The 18,891-nt window shown below is 32.6% G+C and overlaps 1 protein-coding gene across 2 annotated transcripts in view; it reads right to left on the bottom strand.

Moving 5' to 3' along the window:
- SOX5 (SRY-box transcription factor 5) overlaps positions 1 to 18,514 on the bottom strand; it is a 370,984-nt gene extending 352,470 nt beyond the window's left edge. The window contains exons 1-2 of one of the 2 annotated variants that reach the window (XM_054591329.1): positions 18,465 to 18,514; positions 17,636 to 17,733 (exon numbers count right to left, since the gene is read on the bottom strand). In XM_054591329.1, the coding sequence (XP_054447304.1) occupies positions 17,636 to 17,673 (38 nt within the window). In that variant the 5' untranslated portion in view covers positions 17,674 to 17,733; positions 18,465 to 18,514. Of the gene's footprint in view, positions 1 to 17,635; positions 17,770 to 18,464 lie in introns of those variants that run through there. The other variant, XM_054591330.1, reaches the window with a different exon arrangement.
- Between the last annotated feature and the right edge of the window lie 377 nt (positions 18,515 to 18,891).

Here is an 18,891-nt window from a genome sequence, read left to right as displayed (position 1 = left end):
TGCTTCCTTAATGTCTGTCTCTCTCTTAAGTCTATAAGTTTGATGAGGACAAGAGCCATAATCTCTTGTTCATTAATAAATCCCCAGAAGCTAGCATTGTCCAGCATGTGCAAAGTACTCATTAACATTTCATAAAGGGATGCATATACATTTTATTATTGTTTTTGAAATCTGTTCTCTCAAGTGCCATTCAAAAATTTCTCTTAGTAACTCCAAAAATGATAATTTCCCATCAATAACAGCTAATGTATATTTAGCGCTTACCATCCCAGGTCCAATTTTGAGCACTTAATTTATATTTGATTACTTAATGGCCACAATTTTTTCACATAAAAGGACAATGAAATTTCAACAGGTTAACTGACTGGCCACCTATCACATAGCCAGTGAAATATATAACCAGGATCTGAACATAAGTATCTGGCTCTAGAGCCTGAACTGTACTCTACCTCTAAATAGGAGCAATTTTCAAAGTTTTAAATTCTCTGATTGAATAACTACTTTGTGCTATATAGCAGTTAAGAACTGGAAAATCTGGGAAAGATCTCCATTCCTTAATCTTAACATATATTTAGTAAATAGTAGCGTGGTGGAGATAAAACAGGAATGAATAGTTTGTACCTGTCCTTAATTTTTTTCAAAATTACAAAATATTTTAGAAACTCTAAAAAGGCTATTTCTGAAAATATGAGAATAGGAAAAGAAGACTAAGGAAAATAATTCAATTAGTTTTGTTGAGACAGTTGACTTCTAGCATTTTTTTCACAATGAACACTGTAGTTCTAAGTAAGAATTGCAATCCAACAAAATACACATTTACAATACCTTTCTATTTTATAGACTTTGTAATCAGTATTTTGAGATTATTACTTGCATAATATTTTATATTTATGGTTATTTTCAAAGTAGACTTTATGGATAAGTTGTCATGGTTCCTTGAATTAAGGAAACACTATTTTCTCAAGTAGTATCAAATAGCTCTCTGCAAGAGAAATCACTAACTCAACTAGCTTTCTGATCACAGATTAGTTCTCTTGAAATCTAAGCTAAGGAAAAAAAAAGTCTCCATGAACTTGGTATGCCAAAATTTCAACTTGGTGTGTATTTACCTCTGATGGACCTGATTATAATCATAAGAGATTTAAAAAGGACAATGGTCTAATACTTGTCCAAAAAGTTTGTATCTAACTTGAATCTAACTATGAAGACACAATCAAGCAATACAGATTGTGAGATACTGTATATGAAAAATGGCCTGGACTTTTAAAAAAATGTTGATGTGAACGTCATGACAAAAATATGGCAGGGTACTATTTGTAATTAAAGCCTAGTAATTTTTTCCTAGAGAGATAGGAAAAGTAAATACAATACCTGATGCTTAATTTCAACCTCGATTTAAGTTTAAAAAAAGGTATAAAAGGAATTATTTTGACAATTGAAAAATGTGAATATGTACTATATCAAATAATATTACTGTACCAATGTTAATTTATAGGATATGCTAATGTTATTGTGGTTATGTAGGAGAATGTCCCAGGTCTTGGGAGTGTTAGTCTGCGACTAAAATTGAATTAGAAAAGAAAAAGAAATAGAGAAAGAGAAAGCAAAGGGGTCAAATGCTAATAATTAGCAAAACAAGCTGATAAGTATATGGATGCTTATTGTACCACTATTTAAACTTTCCTGTAAATTTGGAATTTTTAAAATAAAGAGATGGAAACACTAAGGAAAACTATATCCAAATAATTGTAATATATTTTAGATGACTGGGATGTTTTCAGTTGTAACAAATGTAAAGTCAAAACCTGTCCGGTATTATGAGTTATATTTGTCATTGTGATCTGTAAGTGCCTGAATGTTGCCATAAAAAGCGTTTATAAAAGAATTATGCCTAATATGCCAATGGTTTTGGTGATACTTCAGTTTGCAAATGGAAACTAAAGGTACTTTTAAATAATGTTCTCATATTGATGAAGTTATAAATTGTAAATATATTTTTTATCCTTTTTTCTGCTTTGTCATTCTCTCCCATTCTTTTATTCACATTGATGTGTACCTTTATCTTGCCAAATTATCTGCCTATTAAGTATTCACTAAATACTTTTAAATGAATAAATGAATCTGGGATAATGTTTCCGTTTAAATGTGCATGTAGAACCAAATCATATGAAAGCTTATAATATTTTATGCTAATTTAACTTATTTTTATTAACTTGAAATGACTTAGTTAAGTCAACTCAGAGGATCCAATGACATGCCGTGTTGGCCAACATCTGCAGAAACAAACACATTTATCAGAGAGGACAATTACTAATAAACAACCTTAACATGCTTTAAATGAAGATAACCCCTATTCCATTGTACTCCACCAAACTCTAGGCCTCCATGGGATGATCCTTGGGTATTCAAGCAAATCCAAGCTGTTTGCTGAGGAAGTCTTGTTCGGTCTTTATGTGCTCCTAAGGACAGAGGTGGGAGTGCCCCTAAATCTAGGCAAGAAAACAACTCACTCAAGAACTTTTTCTTCCTCATCTTTTAGCAACAGCATAGGAATAACTGCTGTTATTTAAAGGTGATAGTTTAAGGGACACGTTAGCATTGTCTTAGAACTCTACAGTATCCCGTCATCAGGAAATCTACATACCTGGCAAACATTAGTTTAACTACTTTTAAAAATGCCTTCCTTCAATAAGCTCTCACTCAATATTCTTTCTCTTATCTGGTCTCTACTAAAAATGGCAATGCGAAGAATGCCTTAAGAATCTTCTATAATATTTCTATTGAAGAAAATTTAAAGAGCATATATAATAAATTACTACCTCAGACATCAGGGCTCCCCAAAAAGTTGTGATTACTGATAAGACAGTGAGTTTCTTTTAAATCAGAAAATAACCATTAACCTTATTATGACCATCAGGGAACACAGAGTTATTCTTAGCCATAGTTTTAGAAATAATCCTCTTCTCTTTTGTTATCTATCTATCTGTACACATGCTAACATAATATACATGGTGTTCATACTATATGTACAATATATACTTTTATAAAATATGTACATATTATATTTAAGTAACAATATATATCACATGTTTAATATGTAAAATATGTGATTCTATGACATGAATATTTAACTTTAATTATTTTTAATCCTTTCTGTAACCATCTGAAGTTCTAATACACCTTGCAAAATCCATGGGCTTCAATATTATTTACTAATTACTTGATATTTATGTGTCACTATGTAGCCTGATATTATTTGCCATATTACATGAAATATACTTAGAACCATTTCTACATGATTAAAATCTGTTCAAGGTAATAATACTACTATACATTTCCTGAGCATGCTAAGTTACATATGCTTTCTTATTTAAGCAGTAAAATGACCTAAATGATGGGAATTAAAATCCCCATTTCACAGATGAAGAAATTAAAGTGTGGAGAGTTTATTTAACTTGCAAAAATTGTGTAGCTAATAAGTGATTAAGTTGTAAAATAAATATAAGCATTCTGACTCCAAAGCCCACCAGTAACTATAGTTATACAGTTTCTCCTTAGTAAGGTATCAAGAGATTAGAGAAAGCACTAGAAACCAGCAAAATCCACACATGGAAAAACACTTAAAAGATTAAGATTTAATAGAGACTCATGGAACAATTCAAGACTGTATTACAATATATGAATTTAACAGTAAAATGAAAAGAATTCATAGAATTAAGCCATGGGTGTATCTCCATTTCCAAATGCCTTCGTATTTCCAGGAACCTAGAGTCTTTTCATCAGTCACATTATTTCGTTATCCCTGATTGAGTTTTCTACTCAAAATTACCGACATTTTGCCTGCTACCCAATAAAATCAGTAACTCATGGCTACAAGTAAAATCAAAAGATTAACATCCTATTAATTATATTGTTATTTAACCATTCATCACAAAGTTTTCCATATTAGTATCACCATACAAGATGTTGACCCTAAATTCTTAAAAATGACTGAACTGTGAAGAGGCTTCCTGTCCATTAAGACGCAAAAACTTATCAGATAAACTTCCTGGGCCTTTGGAGCTGGAATGTTTGGGTTTACATCCCAGCTCTGCCACTTATCACCTGTGAGGAATTAGGCAACTGTTTCCTTTTCTTCATTTGCGAAATGGAGATAACAAATAAGACTTTTGTGACCCCAAATTTGGCACATAGTAAGTCCATATTAAATGTTAGTGCTATCTCTATGTCTCTCTCCATAAGTATACCTCTATATGAATAGAGAAAGAGCTCGGATCACATCTTGCAGATCAATTTTAGAAACTGTATGTAGTTTAAGCTGTGATGCAAAAGGGAAAAGTACTCTTTCCCAACCACAAACTTCCTTAAACCCAGTAGAGAAATTACAGATACACAGGTGGTATTTCAAATAGTAAATATAATTGTCCCTTTCAAACCTACAATCTCTAAAATAATCTATACAATCTTTAATCAAAGGCCTTCCTTTCCAATATAACTCCATGGGAGTCTGGAGAAACAGACTGTATTCATTGGGTAAATGATATAAACATCTGTACAAGTCAGAGTTACTACTGAGGCTTTTTAAAATGTGATAAAATTTCACCTTCTTGTAAAAGAAAGCTAAGAAGGAAGACAGTTAATAAAATCTTAAGTCTTTCTGACTCATTGCTACTCTACTAAGCTGTGGACTACTGGAATCTAGATACAGATAAAAGTTTTAATTTTCCTCCCTCCACAGAAAGGGATAAAAGAGCACCATCCAGTAGAAATATAATGTGAGCCACAAATATGAGCCTCACACGTAATCTGAAATTTTCTAGTTGCCACATTAAAAAAGTAAACAGAAACAGGTGAAAATAACTTTAATAACATACTTTATTTAAGCCGACGTATGCAAATATTATCATTTCAACACATAATCAATATTAAGAAAAAACAGTAAGATATTTTGCACTTTTTCTTTCAAACTAAGTCTTCAAAATCCAGTGCGTATTTATGCTTACAAAAAAAATCTCAATTCAGACTAACTACACTTCAATTCCTCTAATAGTGGCATGTGGCTAGTGGCTACAATATTGGAAAGAACAGATAAAAAGGATTCTGTGGGCATTTTCTTGATCCTTTTTACTATATCACATACTTCTTCCTCAAGAGCTAAAATGGTCTCAGTAGAGCTATGGTAATTCATACAATCTAGATAAATCAGTAAGCTAACACATTCTAATAGCTCATTTCCCCCCAATATTTAAAAATACAAAATATATTTCAGCTAAAGAAAATAAAATAGATGAAATCACTTAGTCAAAATGTATTTCTTTTGCTTATTATGTGCTAAGTAACAGTCTATAATAGCTCTTAAAAACTACTCTATAAATTTAAAAGCTTCTAGTATATAATACTTGCCAACATTCTTTTATTGAGGATTTCTTCCATACCTTTAAGGTAAATGAAATGGGTGAAATAATTAGATTTTGCCTATAATTTACTATCTATGGCATGATTTTCCTTTACTGAACTAGTGATGAAACAGCACTGGTCTGATTTAATACTATAAATTCAGAACAAATGAGAAAGCATTAAATTCAGAAGTACTTCTGGACCATTAACTTCCATGCTGATTTGACATGCACCATAGTACTCAGGCAACAGACTCAGGAATATAACCTATTCCTAAAGCAAACAGTACTTTATCTCATAACCATCTGGGGTTCACGTCCTTAGGGCCACACCGTACTGTTGTCTGGTATATTTTGATATCTTGAGAGGTACAGCACCAAGACTTACTTTATTAGTGAAACTCATTTTGCTAGGGAAAGAAGAATGGCATAGAAGAGATTATGGAGGGAGCAGAATTTAGGATAAGGACCTTGTTTTCATTATTTGGCTGAAGAAAATTGTGGGTTATATATGCTTTCAAACCCTATGGTTTTTCTAAGGTACCAATAAAAGTGATACCATTCATAATATGGACAGTGGTCTCTTTCATATATTGCCTATAGTCGCAAACTTAAGTGCCAAGCAGATGGTTGAAATCTGTTTTGTATAAAATGTGTGCTTTTTTCCCCCAACTGTGTTCTTTGTATTCATATTCAGCCTAGGTTTTAGCCATCAAAACACTGGCACTATGTCGATCATTAGCAGCATTTTAGACAACTGGCAACTAAGGTATTCACTGTTCTCCACAAAATGTTCAGCTAATATTTCCCAGATGTATAATTAAGGCAAAAGATCATCTTCTTAAATTGGTATCAGCACTTTGGATGGCTTCTGGATTTCAACGGATTATTTTAGTGGAAAACAATTTTATATCAAAAATTTTAGTGGAAAACAATTTTTATATCAAAAATTTTTTCCTCAGATGTTTCTATTTGCTTGTAATACAACTGTTGATGAGAAGAAATCTATTAATTTGCCCAAGCTTTACCTACTGTCTAAGGAATAAGTAGCTAGCTAATGCAATACCTCTCATGTTACTTTTACTATAAATGTCTGTGATGTACTGTGTTTGTATAAGTTCTTCTAGTTATTTAGCATTTTCTAATTAATTTTCAAGATATTTGTACAATTCTTTAAAAAGCAATAAATGGTATGTGTCAATTTTTTACCTAAACAAAAGAGCACTCTTTTTTTGTTGTTGTCCAAAAATTTGTTCTATAAAATTATTCATTATCATGATTATACATAAACAAGTGAATTTTAATTTGCATAGGTATTAAAGCATAGGAATAAGATAAATAGGCAAATTCATTAAGTACTGGATATATTGATACTTCCAAAAACAACAATTAGTGTATCAGATTTCCCTACATAGAAAGTGAGAAGAGATCTTTCTTAAGTTACTTTACTATTAACAGTCAGTTGTCAGAAGAAACTATAGCTATATTGCTGCTATTTAGGTACAAGTTACCTGGGATCAATAATTGTAAGTGCACTTAAAACAATTATTGTTGTATTAACTACAAAGCTAAAAAATAGGTCAATATATTTTTACAGGTATTATTTTATATGATAAAATGATTTTCAACTATCAGGCTAGAATGCTATCAAAAATATATAATTTTTATTCAAGTGCTGATCATTTTATATTTTCCAAAACATCAAACTAGTTTTCAAACTCTGAATTCAGTGGTTTGCATTCAGAAATATACAAACATTTTTCTAAATTTTCCAAGTTTAAGATGACTAGTTAGCATTGAGGGATAAATAATGTTATACACATTTTAAAGCCCATTTTATACATGCATGGCTAAAACCTAAAGAATCTCAGTGACTTATACATCACAAAGTTTTACTTCTTGATTCAGAAACTGTAGGAACATATCCAACTTTGTATATCAGTAAATGCTGGATAATATAATATATTAGCAATAAGTTGTCCAACTAAATGATTTCCAGACTTTCTTACTTTTTTTAGAGTAGGATATTTGCACATTTTCCTTTGGTCCTTGTTCTAAATGTAGTTCTGGTTCAATAAGGCACTTTTTTGTTTGTTTTTTACATTTATATCTGTACCAGGAGAAAAAAATAACACCAATTCTTTATTCCCAAAATCAAAGTGACAGGAATAGAATAATATGGATATTATAATTATTAATCAAATAATTAATTTCAACATATTGCCAGTTCTATTATTATCCCAAGTATACAAGCTATACTTAAAGCTTGTAACTAACTTATACTTCATGATGCCATAGTTATATTTTCAAGGTACACATAATAAAGAAGGACCTTGCATATGTAGTCAAAGATTATGTTGCTGATAGTATAACTACAAAATTTTTAAAACACTGAGTTAAAAAAAAGCCAAATGCAAGATATCATTAATATATGAATTTTCTTCTCTGAGATAATATAGCTTTGTAAATACATCTTTCATTGGTTGTTCCTCTACTCCTTGCTTCATAGGGTTCAGAGTTTCTTTTCTTGAAATTACCAACCATCAACTAATGTATATTAGGTTGACTGGCTAGATGCTAATGCTAATAATTGTTTACATTATTTTGAAAACCACTTAAAATCTTCCTTTACTACCTACTGTAAACTTAGTTGATTGTGCCATTTTCAAGCCCTATGTCTTATTTTTTTCATATAAAAACATGTACTGTTTACAGACCCTGTGTTGTCCTAATGTTCTACTATTTTCTCTATTTTTTTATCCTTATAAGTAGATTTTCAGCACTTTGAACTAAAATGCCATCCTCATATTACCCCAGCGTGTGTCGTTCAATAATCCATACATAATTTGTTTTTCACAATATTTGTAATAATTGAGGATGGTGATCTGATGCACCTGTGGGTTTTAAACATAAAAGATGAATCTTACCTTTGAAACACATAACTTTTAAATAGTTCATAGCAAATTTGAGCACTTAATTCTAAATAAGAATTATACATACTACTTAGATTTGAAACTTCTAAAATATGCTATGGTTACTTGTTCTTGCATACCACCAATCAGTTGACAGCTAAGGCAAATCGAGAAGGGATTCCACATGTTAAAGCTTGTCATATGAGATACTCTGCCTACAAAAAGCTAAAATTCTGACCACTGGAGTAAAGAGCTAGGGATCTTCCAAATGTAGTTCGAAGTGATGAAACTTTGAGATTTTGAGAGAATTTAGAAACGACTCAGCCCGCGTTTGCATATCACAGATGTATACACTAAAACCCAAAACCTCTTCTGAATCTGTGAGAAAGAACTAGAACTTGAGATCTTACAGCCAAGCTAAAGCAATTTCTATTATGGTGCACTCCCCCTCCCCCCAAACAGTGTGATACTAGCAAATGTATATTTGTACCAAAGAGGAGGAAATTTTTATGTTTTAGGAGTAGCAGCTCAAAATCAACAAAAAACTGTCCATTTGATATGAATGTCTTAGGCCTGTCACACTCAACTTTCTCATCTCAATCTGAAATCTCAAATTTTATGAAAGCAAATGCTAATATATCCAAAATATTGAATTCAAATTTTCCATTAAATATGCATCACAATGCCATCTTCAGATGTTTAAAGCTGGAAAACTATTGTAGGTCCCTATACCTGATGCCAAAAGATTCTGTTACATGTGAGAAAGTGGGAATGGATCTGGTTTGTATTTCCATGCAATATTTCTTTCTTCCAAGATTTTCTCCTCTAAACTGCTTCATCAGTGTTTAGTAGGATGTATTCAAAATCAATTTATTCAAAATTCAATTACCCTCTAAGTAAAAAAGTTTCTCCTGAATTCCAAACTTTTTTATGTGTATGTGTATAGCTATTACATTCCACAAAATAAATTCTTCACATGACTGCTACTGACTCCCAATTATCCTTTAATTTACTTATAAAAGTCTATATATTCTGCTCCTTCACTCTAAATCTTTAAATTGCAATCAGGATCTCCTGGATATGCTTTTCTTTTTCTAGGAAAATGCTTTTAAAGCATTAAATATCTGTAAACTATTTTAGGTCAAATTAAATCCATTTTATTTTTCCAGTAATGCTAAATTTTCAAGAAACAATTACACTGCCATATTTATATCCCATAATCCTTAGGGCTCTGAAAACAATATCTCTTTTTTATTTCCTCAATTCTGGTTATATTTAGGACTAGAGGGAAAAAGAAGTTCTTGCTTCAGAAATAGCATTTATTATCTTTGTCCATTCCAAGGTCTCTGTTTGATTAATGGTACTTAGAATATTACATAAAATTTTCCTCACATCTTGATGACAGTATGGGAGAGATGACAATTTGAATATGACATTGTATATTCAGCTATCACTCATTTGAACTCAAAGCTGAATTAGTGAATGAATCAGAAATTAAATAGTTTGATAACCAGTTCATTTTTTTCTCTACTAAAGAGTAAAACACTATATATTATTTAACAAATCTTCGACATATCTCTTGTAGAACAGATAAAGAAGAAAACTATTAACATGTTTTATGTGACATCATCCTGCAAACTCTTTTCAAACATATTATGAAACTCAACAGCAAATAAAAAAAAGGGGGAGTTGTTGAAACAAAGGGATAACAGGAAAGGAGTAAAAAAAGTCTTTGGACTTAGTAAAATATTGCCCAACAAACTCTGGCCCAGGTAAATAATCAAAAGGAAGAGTTGTGGGCAAACAAGTAATACCTTAACTCAAAAATCAGAATTAAAATGTTCTGAAACTGTGTCAAGCAACCTATATTAACTGTGTATAAAAAGATAGCATAAATAAAGCACCACTTTTTCATTTTGTTTTCTCTTATGTGAACGCGTATTTCTCATTTTCAGGGTTTGTGTTTTTTTCCCACTGGATGCACTTTTATTAGATAAATATGAAATTGTTTAAAATGAAAAGTCAACGGATAATTTGTGAAAGTTTTACAATCAGTTCTCAAACAATCTACCACCTTGGTATCTTCACCCTAATTAACATAAAAACAGACAACTAAACCAAAATTAGTTCTCAAGTAAATGATTTACTATAGTTCATAATAAATTGTAAGTTTAAAATGCAGCAGGAAAACACAATTTGAACCTATGTCTTTCTTTTACTACTAGATTTAAAAATTATCAACATGCAAAATAGGTTAACCCTTCTTTTCTCAGTAATGGTCCTAAAGCCCTAAAGGAGAGAACACATCATTTATGAAATTGCTGCTCAGTATCCCTACTGATCTAATTCTCTTAAACTGTAAATAAAAATCTTGTAAGGTTTTGAGGATGCCCTCTTAGGGGGCCCTACGAAGTGAACTTCATCTCTCCAAAATGCATCTCTTCTCAATGCATCTGATTCCTAGGTTTCAATGTGACAGAAATGATTGGGATGGGTAGAGCAGGCACACATTCACAGAACATAATAAATATGCATCTCTACAAAAAGAAACATTAAAAATGAAACTACTAATACATTTTTAAGAAACATCATATCTTGTGTTTAACATTTTCTTTTCTAAAAAAAAGCATTCTTTCAAAGATGTGAAAAGCAGAAATAGAAATGCTGTTACATATGAAAGTTTCAACGGATTTGCTTCCAGAAGCTTTTCTTTATAGTGTTCTCTTACCTACAGTATATGTTGTTGACACTGGCAGGTAGCCCTAATTCGTTAGTAGCCAAATTATTTTTGTCCCTGAAGTAAGAGAGATCTCCATAGCACATGAATGAAACATGGTTTACTAGTTTACACACATCTTTATAACTCCAAGAAACCAAAATTCATTCACAAATGCTTTCATTTCAGCAAAGAGAAGGGCTACAGAATAACACAGGTATCTATTTTGAATTCCTGGTCCCCATTCTTCAGGAGAAAATGAAGAAAAAAAAATCTTATTAACTTCAATAAAGAACATTGGTTCTTAATGCAAGAAAAATAAACAGCTTTCTGTTTGCCACATTCCACATTTCAATTAAGTCAAAATACTTTAGTATAAAGAATTAAGAAAAAACACCTTTTAGTAATAAACCTAAATGTCTGCACATCAAAATCCATCACAACGGTATAGTACTTTTAGACAATGTGGTTCACAATAACTAGCATCCTTATGCTGTATGATCACCAGCTACATTTATACTGTACCACCTTCACTAAGTTATAGAGAAAAAACAGGAAGATGAAATAAACACACTTAGAAATAAACATATAACACAAATGATGATTCAGTCATAGCAAAAAAAAAATTCTGAATTTTAAGGCCAAGACAAAACTAAAAAGCCAAGTGCCTGAAATGTTACCTAGATGAAAGACAGAGAGGTCTGAAATACAATAAGCCAAGTTCAGGTTGGAATTGATATAAGGTTAGACACTGATTTCAAATGTCTATGAACATCTACAAGCTTTTGTTTTTCATTTTCCTTCTGTCATGTTTTATGAGTAAAAAGTCCTTAAACTACCTTGTAATAGATTAATTGCTTTCAAGCTGGGTGACAAAAGGGCATAATGACCGGAAAATGATACAAAAGAAACAGAAAAAGCATGTTAACAAGTTTATCAACAAACCTGGGTAATTCTCATCAAGTACAGATTAAGGTTCAGTGGTTCCAAACTGGCAGCATTCAAGTTGGGTTCATATTTGGGTTTTTTGTTTTGTTTGTTTTTTTAAACCACCTGTCCTAAAACGACATTGTTTATGCTAATTATCTTTGTTTATGCCACAATTCTGTTTGTTTACTACATTCTTTTAAAATACCATATCCCTATAAACAGTTCTCACCAGAATTCTTCTAAATCTTGTTTCGGTCTGGTCCTTCTCGGCAGCCCACTGAGCAGAATGCAGTTCTACAATGAAGGCGCAAGAGCTGGGAGCAACTTTGCCTCTGACTCCTCAGGCTGGCAAAGGCAGGGAGTACTGCTGAGGTTTTACTCAGACTCCAACGGAAAAGGATACTGAACGTGTAGAAATGCAACACCCCCCTATTGGACAAGCAGAACCATACGCCACTGTATCTCCAGAGGAGATGTATGAACTCTCAACTACTAAGTGAGAAGAAGAATAGATAATACGAAGGGGGAGGGAGTGCACTTTTCAAACTGCAGGGGAAAACACATAGGATTAAAAAAAAGATAGAAAAAGATCTTCCCCGGACCCATTATCAGTTCTTCATTAATATGAAGGAATATGTAGCATTCTCCTAAAGGATGTCCAAATAAACACTGTTCACTTAAGCAAGATAGTACCAGTCTTTAAAATTTTTCTTCTCTAGCAAAATGACTTAATCATCTATGTAACAAACACTCTGTTAACAATAACACTATATCTATAAACATTTAAACTTCGTATTTAATATAAATGATGATGATACCAATCGATGAAAAGGAAAGAAGGACAGAATGAATGAAGCAAGGAAGAACTTGCGATGTTTTAGTTCATTTCTCGTTCAACAAAATACTTCCATTAGAAGGACGGTATTTCATGTTGTGGTTAAATCTATGGACAATTTTATCTGATTGTGATCATCTGAGTCAGAGACATGACATATTAAACTATATGTGAATTAGTACAAGAGAAACATATTAGTTTATTTTTCATCCTATTAGTTAACCTCATTGAAATTATAAATGAATAGCAAATTATAGAAGCAAACAAAAATCCATCAGTTATACTTATTTAACTAATCTATAAAAAGGGAAGTGTTCGACCTACACAATACATATCTGCACTATGAATATATACTCATTAGGAGGCTGGAGAATTGACAGAAGAGACAATAGACAATAAAAATCAGACTTTTCCATGAATGTAATTTTGTTTTTTAAATGCATTATGAATGTAATTCATTTGAAAAAGCTTCCATCCCTGTGGAGGAGTAATGCGCTGAAGTGTTAGAAAAGGTCTTATTATTTGCCTCTCAGGTAGGATGCATATATGGGTTTTAGTTAAAAGCTCCCTAAAAACAGGTAAATACTTTTTAGTATCTTTATTATAATTGAGAAATATAAGAAAAGAACACATCAACATGTGAAGTAATCGTAACAGTCACACATTTCTATATCTATTAAGCTGCTAAACAATGAGCTGTATACAATGCCACCTGATTTAACCCTTAATTGTTCTTGGTGATCAGTCAGGTCTCCTGCTAGGTCTTCAGGACAGTACTCCCGTGTGAGTGTGATACAAGTACAGTTTGCCCACTGCTTCATGTGAGCTGCATTCCAAGCTAATATTTCAGCTCAGTTAACTTGCAGCTTATTGAGATGGTGATTAAAATTTATAATCAGTTATAGGCACATTTTCCTCTACAAAGTATAAGTAAATAAAAATAATAAAATGAACAAAGGCAAATATCAGAATATCCTGAAAACTTAATATCAAAGTTACAGGTTTACAGTTGCCATTAGGTGACAGAATGTGAACAGGTAACTTCCCTTTGATTCATAGCTAGAGATTACCTGCTAACTTGAATGTGCTTATCACATGAATACAATGCTTTTTTTAAAAAGTTTCTAATTAAACCAAATAAATCTGGGTAGGTGATAAGTATTTTATTACTATGGCCAAACTTTAGGTAATTAAAGTAATGCGAATGTCAGAGATATTCTTGTAGACCGCTAATAGCAATTCGTCATGGTGGTTTAACAAATTGGTTTTTCACAATACCTGATATACATTTATTTCCTCAGAAAAACACTTAAAAGTTTCTTAATGTGAAATAATTATCTTTAGTCAATATGACCACAAATGAATATGATAAGCCTATAAGTTAAATAAGTTAAATTTTCATTACAGAAGGTTTTACTCTTGTGGTGTTATCTCCAACATGTAGAAAATAGGCAGTCTGCTTCTGCACCCGTTTTGAGAGAAGCAGCCAAATAGGTGATTCTATGAACTTAATTTGCTGCATCTTACTACATTCAATCCCACTTTTTCGATTTTATTATCAAACTTTTTCTTAGGCAATCATCTTCCACTTGCTTTTTACTTAAGTCTCTAACATAGAGCAATTAGAAAGTGACAAGTAGCTTAGTCATAACACTATTAACATTAACAGATAGAGTAAAAGAAATGAATGGAATACTGACAGTATAAAAAATTACTTTTTTATTCATCAGAAACATTGATATTTATGGCAAATGTTAAATATTTTCATTTTACAAATATGAATAAATAAATGGAATTCTTAAAGGACAAATCTTAACTTACAACTTTTTATTATTTATTTTCAAGTAAATACATAATTTCACTGTTTTACTTTAAAAATTTTTAGGAGAGTTCATGCGTTCATTCTAATGATGCTATTACTAACATTTGGACCATGTTGCCAATTATGTTTCCTCTAAATTGTATGACCTAAAAGACTTTGCTTACAAACAATTCCTTAGAACATACTTTGCCTATTCACCTCCCACCTGAGAATTGTTTTTCATTAGTCATAATCAGTTGTGACAAGGATGCTTAAAAATAAAAATAAAATATTTCTACTTTACTTCTCAAAATCACTGTTTAATTTGCTCTACCTCCTGAATGTTTTTTAACAGACAATGAAACTGTTACTAGAGCTGAATTACTTAACTGCTTATTAGACTGACAGTATTGAGCATGTTCATTTCTAGGACTGATAACACACACATAACCAATTTAAATCCAAATTTTTATCCTGATATTTAAGTTTTGAATATTCCTTAAAGTTACAGCTAGTCTACAGGTTGCAGAGAATAATAGACAATGGACATGACTCTACCAATGAAATTAGAAAAAAAAAGATCATATAAAACTTCCAAAATATATCACCCTCTAGCAACTTGTTTATATCCTCTAAAGGAAAGTTCCTTACTTCATAACGAAATTTTGAAGCCTTCTTTTTAGATTTCTGACTAAGTTTGGGTGAACAACTCATCTATAGCAGGTGAATAAATAGAATAAAAATTAGCACTTGATTGAAATAACCTTATTCAATGAAGGTTGCAAATATTTGAAAAGGCAAAAATAACTATGACAGTGTAGTTATAGAATATATATCTCCTTTGGAAAATATTAATATTCAATATTGAAACTACAAGATATATACTCTATGTGGATGACTATATAGACACACACACACACACACTCATACAAATTGAATGTAAACTAGTAATGATTTACTGAGATATTTGTATATATTACAAAGTATAACCACAGGGGAAATAATTAAAAAAATTTATATCATATGACAGTTTCCAAAATTATTTTAGCTACTAATATTTATCAATATGCTATCTATACTAACAACTCTATTGATTATCACTTGCTTATTTAATTAGCCAGTTAGGAAAGCATGCCTTTGGGTGACCCCTCCAAAAAAAAAAGAAAGAAAGAAAGAAAGAAAGAAAGAAAGAAAGAAAGAAAGAAAGAAAGAAAGAAAGAAAGAAAAAGAAAGATCTCACCGGGAGGAAAAAAATCGTTAAGAGATTTGAGCATCAGAATAGGAAAGGGAAAAGTTTAGTTTAAAAAGAGATAACTGAAAAAAGTACAAATAAAGTTCACAGCAGGAAATCTTGCCTATATAGAGAAATAGGCTACAGCCTGTTAATATGTAACTACCTTTTTATAAGAACAGTCTGTTAACACGCTTAAGAATCAGACTCAGAGTTTTATTTCCAAAAAGTACAGAGTTGAAGAATACTGTTATTTAAGTGCTACCCTGCGCACACGCAGGAAAACTTACTGTGATATATTAACAAACTGCTACATTAAGCAATAGTATGTTCCACTATTAATAACTTCAACATCTACATATGAAATAGGCTATATTTGCAAACAAAAGCTATTTTAAAGAGTTATATATAGAGAACTTTGAAACGACAAATTCAAACTATTAAGAAAGCTCAATCATTCACTAGAATTATCTAGTGAGGATTCACCTTAATTAAAAAAAAAGACGAAGAGGAAATGAAGGAAAAAAGACAGTAATAAAGTATATATGTTGGCTATTTTACTTTCTTCCCTGATCTGATAATGGCTTCTCTAATATTTGGTCACATTCAAGCATTATTTTATTCTCAATATCCTTCTCTTCCATTGCTTTATTCTAGAATGTTTTAATCTTTGTCCTTTCTTTTTTCATCTTTTCATATCAAATTCAGTTGTTTGAGCGATGAACAGCTTGACTTAGCATATTTTTAACCAGCTGGTCTAGCACCTAGCTTGCATTGCATAGTCAGATACAACAAATGTTTATACAGAAGGTAGCTTTCATGAAATTGAAAAAAAAAAGCCAGGGTATCATGCATCCTGGCTTTTTTTAGCTATTTTTTTTAATTCACCATACAGAATACAAAGTTTGAATTCTTTTTAATGGCAAACAAAATTCTATTTATAGTTCTAAAAATGAACTCATGCTGGGATAAGAACTCAAATTTAAAAACTGCAATGTGTACTTATAGGAACACGAAGAGGGCTACAATTCTTTCAAAAGAATTGCTTGACTTGCCATAACATCAAATGAAAGGATACTGCACATATTTCTCCAAATAGGAACTATTTAATTACAGATACACTTATTCTCATCATAGCAAAGGAGAACATAAAGTAAATGAAAATTTACTTTAAGACAGCAAGTGCAAAAAGTGGCCACTAAAACTTCGAAAGAGATAATCACTATTTCCCCCTTTCTTGACATTTCAAAAGTAATCTACTAATAGATGGCTATGATGTTAAATATTCTTTTAAAAAAATCTGCTCTCTTATATCAACAAAAGGTCATGTGCTTTACTGAGTAGCTCCCAAAGTTTTACGGAAGGATCAAATAGGAACTTATAGCCTCTGTTTAATCACCACTAAAATCTTCTGTCACCCCAGGAATTGCCAGACAGAGATGTTGAAAATGGTTAACACTCTGCACAAAAGCATTTTAAAAGGTGTAGAAGGGAAGAAAAATATCAATGAAGGAAGAAAGTAAGAGAGTGATTGAGAAAGAGAAAAGCAGCGAGAAGGGGGAGAGAGGGAGATGCTTAATGTTCATTTAATCCCCTGTTATAGGACACAGCCTAAAAACACTGAAATCTCGGAGACTTACAAATCAGTTCAATTTGGTCCGGGCAATCACCACCAAAATCAGCTAACAAGATTGCAGAAACACTGGCTAAAGGCTTTTCTAACAAACAGGGGAGCATCTTCCAACTGATTCAGAGACTACTGTAAAAGGGGAGAGTTGTACTTCAATATATTAGGGGGTAAAAACTGTACTCACCTTTCAAACTCCTGAGGTAAATCAGGGTCAGTAAGCATGCTGGAAAAGCACAATTTCCCTTTGTCACAGCAGCCACCTATGATCGTCTCCAACTGAACCTGTCAAGTGAGTCCAAACCTTCTGAACCAATTGATTTTCTCTCTCTCTCCCTCTCTCCCTCTCTTCTCTCTCTCTCTCTCTCTCTCTCTCTCTCTCTCTCTCTCTCTCTCTGTCTCAATCTCTCTCTCTTCCCCCTCTTCCCCCTCCCTCTCCTAGGACTCCTTGACCAGTCTCTTAAAGGGGTAGCGCACTTCCAACAGCGGGGTCTGGCTGCTTCCCCCCTCCACGGAGCCGCACGCTCTCTCAGGCTGCAAAGCACTAGACAACCTCAGGATGCCTGTCCTTTCCTTTTAATTCTCTCTTCTAGACATCACCGAGTGTGAGAAGTCAACTCATTTAACACGACTCCCATACTCTCCTCTAAATAACAGAAGTCCCCTCTCTCTCCCTCTCCCTCTCTCTCTCTCATATACACACCCTAGTATAATTTTTTAAAATGCATTTACTGCTGATTAAAAGAGAAGTCTGTGTACTAGCAGAATTGATTAAACTGCATTATTAACTTATTAAGCAAAGAAATGATAGTAATCGCATTTTACACAAAGAATTGTTATTCCTTCTCACCCCTTTCTAGGCTCTCTGCGTGCACACACGGAAACGCACACACACATACACACACACACTCACACACAACAATCAGGCATTGTTCTGAGGGAAGAAAAGCAACTTTGACAGATTGAAATATAGCAGAGGCCCCTTCAAGGAAACCTGTAAACAACTTGTCACTCACTCTGTCGGTCTCACTGTTAGCTCCTGCTTTCCACAAAGTGGTGCGAACGTCCTGGCAACCCAACCAAAGTTTCCTCAGCTCCAAACTCCATAAAACACGACGTGCGATGTGGAGGGGAATAGGTATCCACATGCCAAAATAATGCACACACACAAACACACACACCCACGAGGGAACAAAAAGCACAAACCAAACATCTAAAAATGAAAACAAAAAGATGAGACTCAGAAACTGTCCTGTTTGGGATCGCTGAGGAGGTCAGGGGTAGGAAGCGCTCCCCTGGCTGTGGGTCTCTTTAATTTCCTCTGCCCAGGCAGCTACAGATAACAAGGTGGACAAACTGTGGCTTTACAGATCCTAAGCTGGCTGGCAAGGCACAGCCTCCATAGCAGTTCCAATTATCTAGATAAAAATCTGGCAGGCGAGG

The sequence above is a fragment of the Pteronotus mesoamericanus genome, unplaced genomic scaffold, assembly GCF_021234165.1.
Source record: "Pteronotus mesoamericanus isolate MK-2021 breed Mesoamerican mustached bat unplaced genomic scaffold, CSHL_Meso_final scaffold_21, whole genome shotgun sequence".
NCBI lineage: Eukaryota > Metazoa > Chordata > Mammalia > Chiroptera > Mormoopidae > Pteronotus > Pteronotus mesoamericanus.
This window is presented reverse-complemented; position numbering and strand designations above follow the sequence as displayed.